Source organism: Chiloscyllium punctatum, chromosome 22, assembly GCF_047496795.1.
Source record: "Chiloscyllium punctatum isolate Juve2018m chromosome 22, sChiPun1.3, whole genome shotgun sequence".
NCBI lineage: Eukaryota > Metazoa > Chordata > Chondrichthyes > Orectolobiformes > Hemiscylliidae > Chiloscyllium > Chiloscyllium punctatum.
The window spans coordinates 51,981,886-51,994,463 of NC_092760.1; the positions used below are offsets into that span (position 1 = coordinate 51,981,886).

The following is a 12,578-nucleotide window of genomic DNA, read 5'->3' on the forward strand; positions in this document are numbered from 1 at the left end:
CACAAATATTGTACAGTTGGCGTATAATCCCAAGTTTTGTTACATCAGAGTTACATATGACATGCCATAGTGGCCATTTCTTTTCATGATTGCAAAACATGGATTTTGATTTTTTTTTCAGGACAAGAAGCTCATCAATGCTCTGTTTGATGTGTTGGCACATCCACAAAATTATTTTAAATACACAGCACAAGAATCTCGGGAAATGTTTCCAAGGTCATTCATTCGACTATTACGTTCAAAAGTTTCCAGATTTCTACGGCCATACAAATAGTTGAAAGTTTGTGATACCCTTTGAACATTTTGCAGTTTCATTATAAAGACTTATAATTTTTCATTTAATCTGTTCACCAATGTTTTGTATGGACGTTTTTACATAGGAACATAAAGTTTGGATGTTTTGCGTTATCAAATGCTGTTACATACCCAAAGCGTTGAACACTAAATTATTCATGGTGGAATAGAAACCAAGTGTTCAGTTGTGAAATACATACAATATTCAATTTATTTTAATATATTAATGTAATCCTGTTGCAGAGCTAACAAAAAAGGTCCTGTGGGACCACTCAACAATGGTGCCAGTAGCTTTTACAAAGATCAATAGTTATATCTTTTAAGCATTCCTTGCATTAAGACAGTTTATTTAATGGAAATAACTTGTAAATATACATTGGAAGCTTGTATTACGTGCCAATCAACTGCACAGAAATTGCATACACTGCCATCAAAGCGCATTGTCTGATCTGGCAAATCAGTCATACTATTACAGCCACATGTCCTTTGTTAAATTTAAATTACTTATTCTAGTGAACTATTGTTAATTTTAACCTCTGCTGTGAAAACAATAAAATGAGATTATAGTTAATCTTAATTAATGTTGTACAGCTTTGTAAAATGATGTAAAATAAAAACAGAAAGTACTTGAAATACTCTGCAGACTACTCAGCATTTGTGGAGAAAATCAGCATTAACATTTCAGATTGATGATCTTTCATCTGAACTTGAAAGGTTCAGATTGACTTGAAAGATTAAATTTTGTTTCTCTCCACAGGTGCTGCCTGACCTGTTGAGCATTCTAAGTACTTTTTATTTTTATTTTGGTTTTTCAGTATCTGCAATATTTTACTTTTGTTCAGCTTTTTGTAAGTTACAAATACATTATTTCTGCATTATTGAACATAATGTGTCGATTAAGCCACTTGGACATCACACTGGTATCCAAGTGTAGTCATACTTATATGTGGTTATGAATATGTTTGCACTTGTACTTCCATTGTTTATATATTTCACAATGTTTCTAATGAGAGTTCTTTCCCACTTAGCATTGTTCCTGTGCATTTAGTGTCCAATATAGCATTATTTTACCTGTTGTCTTGAACATAAGAGCTTGAAATGTGCTCTTATTAGTTCTCTCCCATTACCTCTTCCTAAAATTTACAGTTTTGGCAAATTTAAGCTAGGTTGAGCCATTAAGTCTGAATCCACAATCTAGTGTATATTTTCATGATGAAACTGTGGATATATGAGAGTTACAGGAGATTGAATTTGCCCCAGACAGGTTGCCATAAGGTTCTGTTTTTCAATGAAGGCAGAATATCAGTCTAAATTTTTACATAACCACCTGGAAAAATAAGAGTTCCTGATAAGGCAGATGAAAACCAGCCTTTCATATTAACGAAAGTAAGAAAAAGTCATTAGGTCCTCAAGTTTTTGTACATCAGGAAATAACAGAACACATGATTCTCTCTATTTGTGAGCCAACTCTTACTCTAATTTTTTTTTTACAATGCAACTTGCATTTGTATGGCAGTTTTAGCATATTGAGATGCCACAAAGCACTTTGTGACAGGAGTGTTCTAGGAAATGTTAGGGCATGTTATCAAAAACCTGGTTAATGAGATAGGTTTTAAGAAGGAAAGACAACGAATGCTAGAGAAACTCAGCAGGTCTGGCAGTGAGAAGAGAGAAAACAGAGTTAATGTTGTGAGTGTGGTGTAACTGAAGTACAGTCATACTGGACTTGAAATGCTAATTCTGTTTTCCTTCTTCACAGACACTGCCAGATCTGCTAAGTTTCTCTAGCATTCTGTATCTGTTTCAAATTTCCAGTGTCCATAGAATTTTGCATTTGCTTAGTTTTTAACAACTGTCTTTAAGAAAGAAGTAGATAAACAAAAGCATTTGGTAAGAGAAGTGTATAACCAACCTAGGATTTCTGGAGAGTGTACTATTCACAATAGAAAAGGACAAGAAATTGTGTACATGTGGCACATGACTATTTGTCAAGAACCAATTTAATTCCAAAACCCCCTTCCAAACAACAACATTGAATTTATGTTGTGTCTTTAATGAATTAAATAGTCCCAAGGCACATTACAGGAATGTTATCAAGAGAAGGGAAAAGTTGGCACTGATCCAATGAAACAGACATTAGGACATCTGACCAAAATTTTATTCAAAGAAATACATTTTAAGGAAACTCTTAAAGGAAGAAAGGACATTGAGAGATTTAGAGGTGAAGTTCCAGAGTTTAGGGATTAGATATCGAAAAAGTGTCATCAGTGATAAAACAATGGAAATCTGAAGTACATAAGATCACTAGCAATTCATTGTGTATTCTTGAAGAAAGAAATTGAATTTGGAATGTTGATTGAATGCAGCTCTGAAATACATTTTCTGCCAAAAACTCTGTTTAAAGACTTTCAAAGGGTTATGATACTAGATTAACGCTCAAATAATGTAGGTGAAACTATTTTTACAACTAACTTAAGAAAAATCACTACACACAACAGTGCAAGATGGTTTTCATCTTACTAGTGATATATTTTGAAGTTGGTGCTCTATACTGGTCACTTAATCAGGTCTAGTTTGGAACAGAACCTTATGCTTTAAACTATTATGTAAATTATGTATAAAGTTTTCAAATGTTTGTCCTACAAAGTTTAATATTGACTCAAGGAAATACAAATTTTAACCTTGAAACTGTTGTATTAGTCATTACTACGTAATATATCTTGATTTGTTTGAAAATGCCAAGTCTCTCTTTAGTAGTCATTCCATTATACAGTTATTTCATCAATGGTGCCTCTAGAATTTTAGCAAAAAGATAATGGTGAGCAGTTTAAATTGTTTATGTGAACTGTGAAAAACAAAATAATGCTTGATTTAATCTTTCCAAATATAGATTACAATTGATGAATTGAGGTAGAAAGGATTACTGATACTTAAGAGATTTGTCATTGATTCATGTGATGGATGCAATTTGATCTTTAAGGGTACAGTGCAAAAATACAGTTTAATATCCTTCAAAGTTATGCAATTTCATCAGTTTATGAATTGCACTTATATTTATGGGGTTTCTATGTTAAGTTCAGAAAAGGTAACAACTAAAGATTATTGAGAATCTCATGAGCACATGCCTTAACATACAAACAACACAAAGAGAGCCATATCAGTTCAAATGATTTGAATCAAATCAAAATATGGAAACAAGGCATATTTTCTCTTCCAGTACCTATGAACATTAGGCATAGAGTCGTAGAGCTGAAAGCATAGAAACAGAGCCTTCAGTCCAACTTGCCAATGCCAACCAGTTATCCTAAATTAATCTATTCCTATTTGCCAGCATTTGGCCCATATCCCTCTAAACCCTTCCTATTCATATCCCATTCAGATGCCTTTTAAATGTAGTAATTGTCCCAGCCTCCACCACTTCCTCAAGTAGCTCGTTCCCTACATGCGACACCATCTGCATGAAACAGTTGCCCCTTAGGTCCATTTTAAACCTTTCCCCTCTCACCTTAAACCTATGCCACTTAGTTTTGGACTCCCATACCCAAGTGAAAAGACGTTGGCTATTCACCCTATACATAACCTTTATGATTTTATAAACTTCTATAAGGTCATCCTTCAACCTCCAATGCTCCAGGGAAAATAGTCCCAGACTATTCAGCCTCTCCCTATAGCTCAAATGCTTCAACCCTGGCAACTTCCTGTTGGTGTTGCCAACTTTGGAGTGATCTGCAAGCTTTCTAACCATACCTCCGATGTTCACATCCAAATCATCTGTGTAAATGGACAAAAAGCAGTGGACCCAGCACTCCAGGTCACAGGCCTCCAGTCTGAAAGGCAACCATCCGTCACAACCCTCTGTCTTCTACCTTTTGAGCCAGTTCTGTATTCAAATGGCTAGTTCTCCCTGTATTCCACGTGATCTAACCTTGCTAACCAGTCTAGCATGCAGAACCTTGTTAAATGCTGCACTGAAGCCCCTATAGGTCATGTCCCAAGCTTTGCCTTCATCAATTCTCTTCATTACTTCTTCAGAAAAGAAAGTTACTTCTTTTAAAAAAAAATCTTGAAATGTAGCAAATTCTGTTGCCACTTAGAATTGTTCAAAATGTAAAAATATGCAGATATGAAAGATGGAAAATTGCTACAAATAGCAAGAATTAGTGATATGATTAATTAACCTACTTTTGGATATAAATGAAATTCATGTCACTCAAAATTAATGTAGATTTAGGAATTTCACAGTCTCTGATCTTTTGCATGGGACAACATTATGCTAATGAATTAATTAGACATTGGCTGACATAATTGGTGAGAAGTGCAAATGATTGAAGAGACTCATATACTATTCTTATTGCATAAAACCTGTCAAGTTCAGTTACCTATGAATTTTCTCTAGGACGATGCAACTATGCACATGGGCTGTAATTATGCCAAAACTTCACAGAAATTTCAAATGCCAGTTTGGTGCCAGTGTACAAAGTCAGCCTAATACGAAACTGTTGCTATTTGAGTATTTTCATTACCTTGAGAGGTTTCTGGTGTTGTTTTATACAGGCATAAAATTTGCATTAGTCCTGAACAAAACAACACGTGGCAAAATCTTTGAAGATCATAAAATTAGAAAACAGTCTAAAATTCCCTAACAGCATAGGCTGTTAGGGAAGGATGTGGTGGAAATGTGGGACTTTTTCAAGGAGCAGATACGACGTGTCCTTGATATGTATGTACCGATCAGGCAGGGAAGAAATGGTCGTGTGAGGGAGCCTTGGTTGACGAGGGAGGTTGAATGTCTAGTAAAGAGGAAGAAGGAGGCTTACATAAGGTTGAGGAAACAGGGTTCAGACAGAGCAGTGGAGGGATACAGGATAGCCAGAAGGGACCTGAAGAAAGGGATTAGGAGAGCTAAGAGAGGGCATGAAAAATCCCTGGCGGATAGGATCAAGGATAACCCCAAGGCATTCTATGCATATGTGAGAAACCTGAGAATGACGAGAACGAGGGTAGGTCCGATCAAGGACAGTGGTGGGAGACTGTGTATTGAGTCGGAAGAGATAGGAGAGGTCTTGAACAAGTACTTCTCTTCAGTATTTACGAACGAGAGGGACCGTATTGTTGAAGAGGAGAGTGTGAAACGGACTGGCAAGCTAGAAGAGATACTTGTTAGGAAGGAAGATGTGTTGGACATTTTGAACAACTTGAGGATAGACAAGTCCCCCGGGCCTGACGGGATATATCCTAGGATTATGTGGGAAGCAAGAGAGGAAATTGCAGTACCGTTGGCAATGATCTTCTCGTCTTCACTGGCAACTGGGGTGGTACCAGGGGACTGGAGAGTAGCGAATGTTGTGCCCCTGTTCAAAAAAGGGAATAGGGATAACCCCGGGAATTACAGGCCAGTTAGTCTTACTTCTGTGGCAGGCAAAGTAATGGAAAGGGTACTGAGGGATAGGATTTACGAGTATCTGGAAAGACACTGCTTGATTAGGGACAGCCAGCACGGATTTGTGAGAGGTAGGTCTTGCCTTACAAGTCTTATTGAATTCTTCGAGGAGGTGACCAAGCATGTGGATGAGGGTAGAGCAGTGGATGTAGTGTACATGGATTTTAGTAAGGCATTTGATAAGGTTCCCCATGGTAGGGTTATGCGGAAAGTCAGGAGGCATGGGATAGAGGGAAATTTGGCCAATTGGATAGAAAACTGGCTAACCGGTCGAAGTCAGAGAGTGGTGGTAGATGGTAAATATTCAGCATGGAGTCCAGTTACAAGTGGAGTTCCGCAGGGATCAGTTCTGGGTCCTCTGCTGTTTGTAATTTTTATTAATGACTTAGAGGAGGGAGTCGAAGGGTGGGTCAGTAAATTTGCAGATGATACAAAGATAGGTGGAGTTGTGGACAGTGAGGAGGGCTTTTGTCGGCTGCAGAGGGACTTAGATAGGATGCAGAGCTGGGCTGAGGAGTGGCAGATGGAGTTCAACCCTGCCAAGTGTGAGGTTGTGCATTTTGGAAGAACAAATGAGAATGCGGAATACAGGGTTAATGGTAGGGTTCTTGGTCAGGTGGAGGAACAGAGGGATCTTGGGGTCTATGTACATAGATCTTTGAAGGTTGCCACTCAGGTGGATAGAGTTTGTAAGAAGGCCTATGGAGTATTATCGTTCATTAGCAGAGGGATTGAATTCAAGAGTCGTGAGGTGATGTTGCAGCTGTACAGGACTTTGGTTAGGCCACAGTTGGAGTACTGTGTGCAGTTCTGGTCGCCTCACTTTAGGAAAGATGTGGAAGCTTTGGAGAGGGTGCAGAGAAGATTTACCAGGATGTTGCCTGGAATGGAGAGTAGGTCGTACGAGGATAGGTTGAGAGTTCTCGGCCTTTTCTCGTTGGAACGGCGAAGGATGAGGGGTGACTTGATCGAGGTTTATAAGATGATCAGAGGAATAGATAGAGTGGACAGTCAGAAACTTTTTCCCCGGGTACAACAGAGTGTTACAAGGGGACATAAATTTAAGGTGAAGGGTGGAAGGTATAGGGGAGATGTCAGGGGTGGGTTCTTTACCCAGAGAGTGGTGGGGGCATGGAATGCGCTGCCCGAGGGAGTGGTAGAGTCAGATTCATTGGCGACCTTTAAGCGGCATTTGGATAGGTACATGGATGGGTGCTTAATCTAGGATAGAAGTTCGGCACAACATCGTGGGCCGAAGGGCCTGTTCTGTGCTGTATTGTTCTATGTTCTATGTTCTATGTTCTATACACTCTCTTTGCTATGTAATTAGATCTTTGAGGAGCAATAAAATGAAACTTAAAACTTGTAATGTTTTACATGACAATATTGTGATGAAGGATTATAATACTATGTGGCACCTTGGGTTCTAAACTGGAGGTAAATAATGGATTTTTAATTTTAGTTATGTGAAGATGATTTTTAAAAGAAAGTCCAAAGGTGAGTTCAAAACAGCATTTTCATTAAAGCCTGTGATTTGAGGTAAGATCATAAGAAATAGAAACAGGAGTAGGCCATTCATCTCCTCAACCCTGCTCCCCCATTCAATAGGATCATGGCCAATCCAACACTCCTCGGTTCCACTTTCCTGCCTTAGCCCCCATAACATCAGATTTATCTAATTCAGAATCATCTGTTTCACCCTCAAATATACACATGGCCTCTAGCCTTACAGCTCTCTGTGACAAGTAGTTCCAAAGAATCCAAACCCTCTGACAGAAGAAATTCCTCCTCATCTCATTCTTAAATTGGTGCCCCTTAGTTCTTAAACTATGCCCTCTGGTCTTAGATTCTTCAATAAGGGGAAACATTCTGTCAGTATTTACCCTGCAAAGCCCCTTAAAAATCCTATATGTTTCACTGAGATCACTTCTAATTCTTCTAAATTCCAATGATTTGAGTCTCAGCCTGTTTAGTCTTTGCTTATTGGAAACTTTTATTGGGGATCATCCCAGTGAATCTTCTCTGAACTGCCTCCAATGAAGTAAAGATAAATAACTAGATAAAGTATTTGGTGAGTTAATTGCTGAAATTGAGTTTTCTTTACTTACAAGAAGAAAGGGGTCAGGTGCAATAAGTATGTTCAGTTCAGACAAAGAGAAGACCCATACCAGCAGAAGGGCTATTTAGTTTAGGCAATGTCCTTTATACATCACTGGACCTGACCTCGCATCAACCATGCCCCCTTACCCAGGCAGGGCCACTCCCATGATTCCAACACCAATTTTCACCCCCAAAGTGAAATAGTCTCACTCACTTAGCAGAGTTTTGTGTCTGGCATTCTGGATGCTATTTTACCCTTCCTCCCCATTCCATCAGGTCCAGGAAGATAAGATTTAACCTGATGCAGAGTCTTCTCCCCATTAGCAACTCTGCTGGAGCTATCCCTATAGTTGCTTGAGGGATGATCCTTTAATTAAGTAGGAACCGTGTCAATTTAGTTTCTTTAAGCCTGTCTCCAAAGTTTAGACTGCTCTTTCTGCCAGACCATTTGATGATGGATGGTATGGAGCAGTCCTTACACATTGAATACCATTCAACTTTAGGAAATAGCCTCAAATTTTTTGCTAGTAACCAATACTTCTGAGAGTCCGTGCATTGCAATAATGTGTGCAGTTTTTCTATTGTCATCCCGTGTTTGATGAATGAACTCTACGCATGTTCCGCCACTTTGAGTGGGTGTTCACAGTGACTAAGAACATTAAGCCAATGAAAGGACCTGCATAGTCAATGTGTAATCAAGTCCAGGGTTTACCCAGCAATTACCATGAATGTGGGGGAAGCTGCTGGCTGTAATTTTTAACCTTGTTGGCGCTCTGGGCACTGCCCCACCAATGCGGTTATGTCTACATCCAATCCTGGCCACCAGATTTAATTCCTCACCAACATCTTCATTTTGGAAGCCCCTGGATGACCCTGGTCAAGTTCAGCCAGTATTTGGTGGCAAGCTTTCCTTGGGACAATCATTCTTGCACCTCATAGTAATATGCCATCCTATATTGTGGTCTGGTCTCTCTAGGTCCAAAAAGATTTCAATTCTGTTTGTGACAATCTTTGGTTTCCCACATCACCAGCTGTTCCAGTTTTGCCAGGACCAGATCTTTCTGCATCCAATGCTTAACATTGTTGGCTGAGACTGGAAGTGTGTCCAGAAAATTTAAAACTATTACAGACTCTTCCAGTGGTGGTACCACCATTGGTGTATTTGCCAGCAGGAGGTAGTGCAATGCATCTACATTTGCTAATTGGCCTTCGAGACAGTGTTCCAACATGTACACATTTAGCATTAGAGCCCACTGCTGAATTCAGCCTAAAGGTATGGTCTGAAATATTAAGGAATGCTAGCCAAGAAGGAGGCAGAGATGAACTGGAGTCTTACATTGTTTTTACAGAGATGCTTCATTAGAGATAATAGAAAAGACTAAATTAAATTTAGAGTGATTAGCTCCAATTTTCATTCAATCCAATTATCAATATAGAACAGTTTTTATTTTTGCAATGACTGAGACTGACAAATGTGAATCCCTATTCATTTGCAACTGCATCCTTGGCAAGTTTATGTAGAGAACAGCTTAATTCAAACGAAATTATGAAGTGTGAAAAAGTAAAATGACAAATGGAATCTTATTTTGTTCATTAATATTTATTACATTCCAACATCATCAATCTCCAGTGAAACATGGTTTTATTTAAGGCTTTATATTTTTTACACAATGGTCACAAAAAACTGGCTTATAATAGGAGAATCTCTGCTGCCCACATTGAAGCCACCTGCATGCCATAGAAGAAGCAGAGTAGAGCTTGGCCTCTGAAAACACAGAGTGTGGAGTTCAGTTACTTGACTGTAAACTGCTGGGAATGTAGGGGCAGGAGATTCATGTTGCTGAAAGTACATGAGGTTCAACGGAGTGCTAAAGGTGTGTTTGCAAATCCCAAAGCATAATACACAACCAAAAGAAGTAACTACCACCTCTTTGTAATATTTCCTCTTCTTTGTTTTCTGACTTTGTATTTTTAAAATTGTTTTGGTGCATTTTATACCTTTTACATTTAAAAAAAACTTATGACCCTTACTATGATTTGTTTATTTTATAATTCTGCTTTTCACTGGATAATTCAAAGATTAGGAAAAATCCCAAAAGGCTGATCAGTTGGCTGCTTATCTGTAGCTGAGATGAGTTGCATAGACCCTACCTGAGTTACTTTGGGATATACATTATCCTAGACAAATGAAGGCTTTTCTCTATTTTGAACACTATTCTTAGGATTCCATCTTCTTTCTACAAATGGATTTGTATCTTTTTTGGTAACTGAATGTGTAAGGAGCTCATTTGCAGTGCTTTGGGTGTTGGCAAGCCTGCATCTTGCAGCTAAACTATTTTACAAAGATTGAGGGTTCAAAGCACTGGAATGTGTACATGTGACAAGGTTTTGTATTTCCATATTCGTTTTTGAAAGTATTTCCTTTGAAGTTTATGATGAAATTAAAGAATTGTAATTAAATGGGGGTCAGATGCCATTGCACTCCCTCACTTGCCTCCAGATGCCATATGAAATTTACTTTTCCTTCTGTCACATTGCTCAGCTTTTGTCAATGGCAATAAAGGCAAATTAAAAAAACAAACATTTGCTCCTAAATGCATACAATTGCCCTATCAAGTGTACATCTCTTTAGTTTGGATCTTTGGCTGATTTTAGTCTTTCTCCATACACAAAGACAAAGCTACATTGGCAGTTGTGAATATAGATTCAAATGTACTGAAGTGGAATATTGAAGCAGTCAATTCACCATGCTACCCCAGCAAAGCGGCACAAAAGACATTGCTTGTCATGCCAGTAGGAGGAGAGTCTCTGAAATATTTTTTTCATGAATTTCTTTGTTTCTGTACCATTAACCATGAAGTACTTAACAATTGAAAACTCATGTCAAAGCTCGTCTACTGCTAAGTTGGAATTTAAACTTGATAATGGTGCTAATGTAGTCTAATTATGCCATGGAAGAATTCTCTGTCAAGTCAAAGAAACTGGTGACTAGTACTTCATAGAAAATGGGATGATGATAACAACATAACAGCGTGGGAGTGAAGCTTGAGCAGCTCATAATTATTTTCTGCCTTTTATTTTATTGCCTCCTCCTTATTCCACCTTTTGTGACTCATCATTTTAATGTTAGACTTGTCATCACAGTTGGAACATGTTTAAACCTTCGTTTTCAGATATGATTGCAGATTTTTTTGTGCACTGGAAAATGTGGTGGACATAGAAAGGAAAATTGAAATATAAAGAAAAAAGAAAAGAATCAAAAGGACTAGGAATGGCAAATATTGGGAACAAAATGAATCCTGCTGTTGGCATTCCCCATTGTAGCTATTTACTTCCGCAGAACAGACCTTCACATTGCCTCAAAGCCTATACAATAACACCTCTCCAATGTTTCCCTACTCCCCTTTTTATGTTCTGTCCATTTATGGCCACATCAGCTACTTAAAACTGAAAATATTGGAATCACTCAGCAGATCATAAGAGCATGGGTTGTTCATCAGATGAAAGATCATTGATCCAAAACATTAATTTTCTTTTTTTCCTCTGTAGATCCTGCCTGATTTCAAGCATCCTCAACATTTTGCTTATATTTTTCACTTCTGATGACTGATGTCTATCTCTCACTCCTTGCTATTAAATCACTTCAGCCTGACAATCTTTCAAAAATCTGCATTCCTCCAGCTCTGGCAGCCTAAGTGCTCTATCATTATCAGTTCTAGCATCGTGATTTGGAGATGTCGGTGTTGGACTGGGATGTACAAAGTTAAAAATGACACAACACCAGGTTATAGTCCAACAGGTTTAATTGGAAGCACTAGCTTTCGGAGCGCCGCTCCTTCATCAGATGGTTGTGGAGGACACAATTGTAAGACACAGAATTTATAGCAAAAGTTTACAGTGTGATGTAACTGAAATTATACATTGAAAAATACCTTGATTGTTTGTTGAGTCTTTCATTTTTTTCGAATACCATGATAGTTTCACTTCTTTCATATGTTAATCACAAACTTTTTTTTTAAAAGTTACATTCTCAGGTTAACTGTAACAATTGGTGTCAGCCAGATAATATGTTGAAGGTGTTAGCCCCCTGTGTTCTCTGCCTGTGCCATCATGTTTAGACTGATTCTAATCTAAAAAGTGAGTTAACAGAGTCTTATATGAATTCATTCAGTTTTTGAGCAAAGTACGATGTAACTCTGCAAGTACAAATTCACCCCACAAACGTATATGTATATGTGTATATGTATCTGGGTTTGTGTGTGTGTGTCTGTCTGTGGTGGGGTGTTGTGAGTGTGAGAGAGAGCGTATATGTGTGTGTATGAGTCTAGAGTGTCTATGTCTGTGAGGGGGTGCATGTGAGAGTGTGGGAGTGTGTGTGTGTCTGGGGTGCGGAGTTGTGAGTGTCTGTGAGAGTGTATATGTGTGTGTGTGTGTGTGTGAGAGTGTAGAGTGGTCTAAGTCTGTGAGAGGATGCATGTGTGATTGTGGGAATGTGTGTGTCAGTAGGGATGTGTGTGTGTGTGTGTGTGTGTGTGTGTGTGTGTGTGTGTGTGTGTGTGTATGTGTATAGTGCAATGGTGGTCACCTGCAGTTGACATGAACCCAAGGTCCCAGTTGAGGCCCTCCCTATGGGTACTGAACTTAGCTATCAGCCTCTGCTCGGCTACTTTTCGCTGCTGCCTGTCCTGACGTCCACCTTGGAGGATGGTCACCCGAAGGTCTGAGGTCGAATGTCCTGGACTGC

General features: G+C 38.7%; 1 protein-coding gene across 9 annotated transcripts in view; it reads left to right on the forward strand.

Moving 5' to 3' along the window:
• Positions 1 to 2,932, forward strand: part of scube2 (signal peptide, CUB domain, EGF-like 2) — a 159,321-nt gene extending 156,389 nt beyond the window's left edge. For all 9 annotated transcript variants that reach the window (XM_072592294.1, XM_072592298.1, XM_072592301.1 and 6 more), the window contains one exon: positions 122 to 2,932. In XM_072592294.1, coding sequence (XP_072448395.1) covers positions 122 to 274 — 153 coding nt within the window. In that variant the 3' untranslated portion in view covers positions 275 to 2,932. The remainder of the gene's footprint in view (positions 1 to 121) is intronic.
• Positions 2,933 to 12,578: the final 9,646 nt, after the last annotated feature.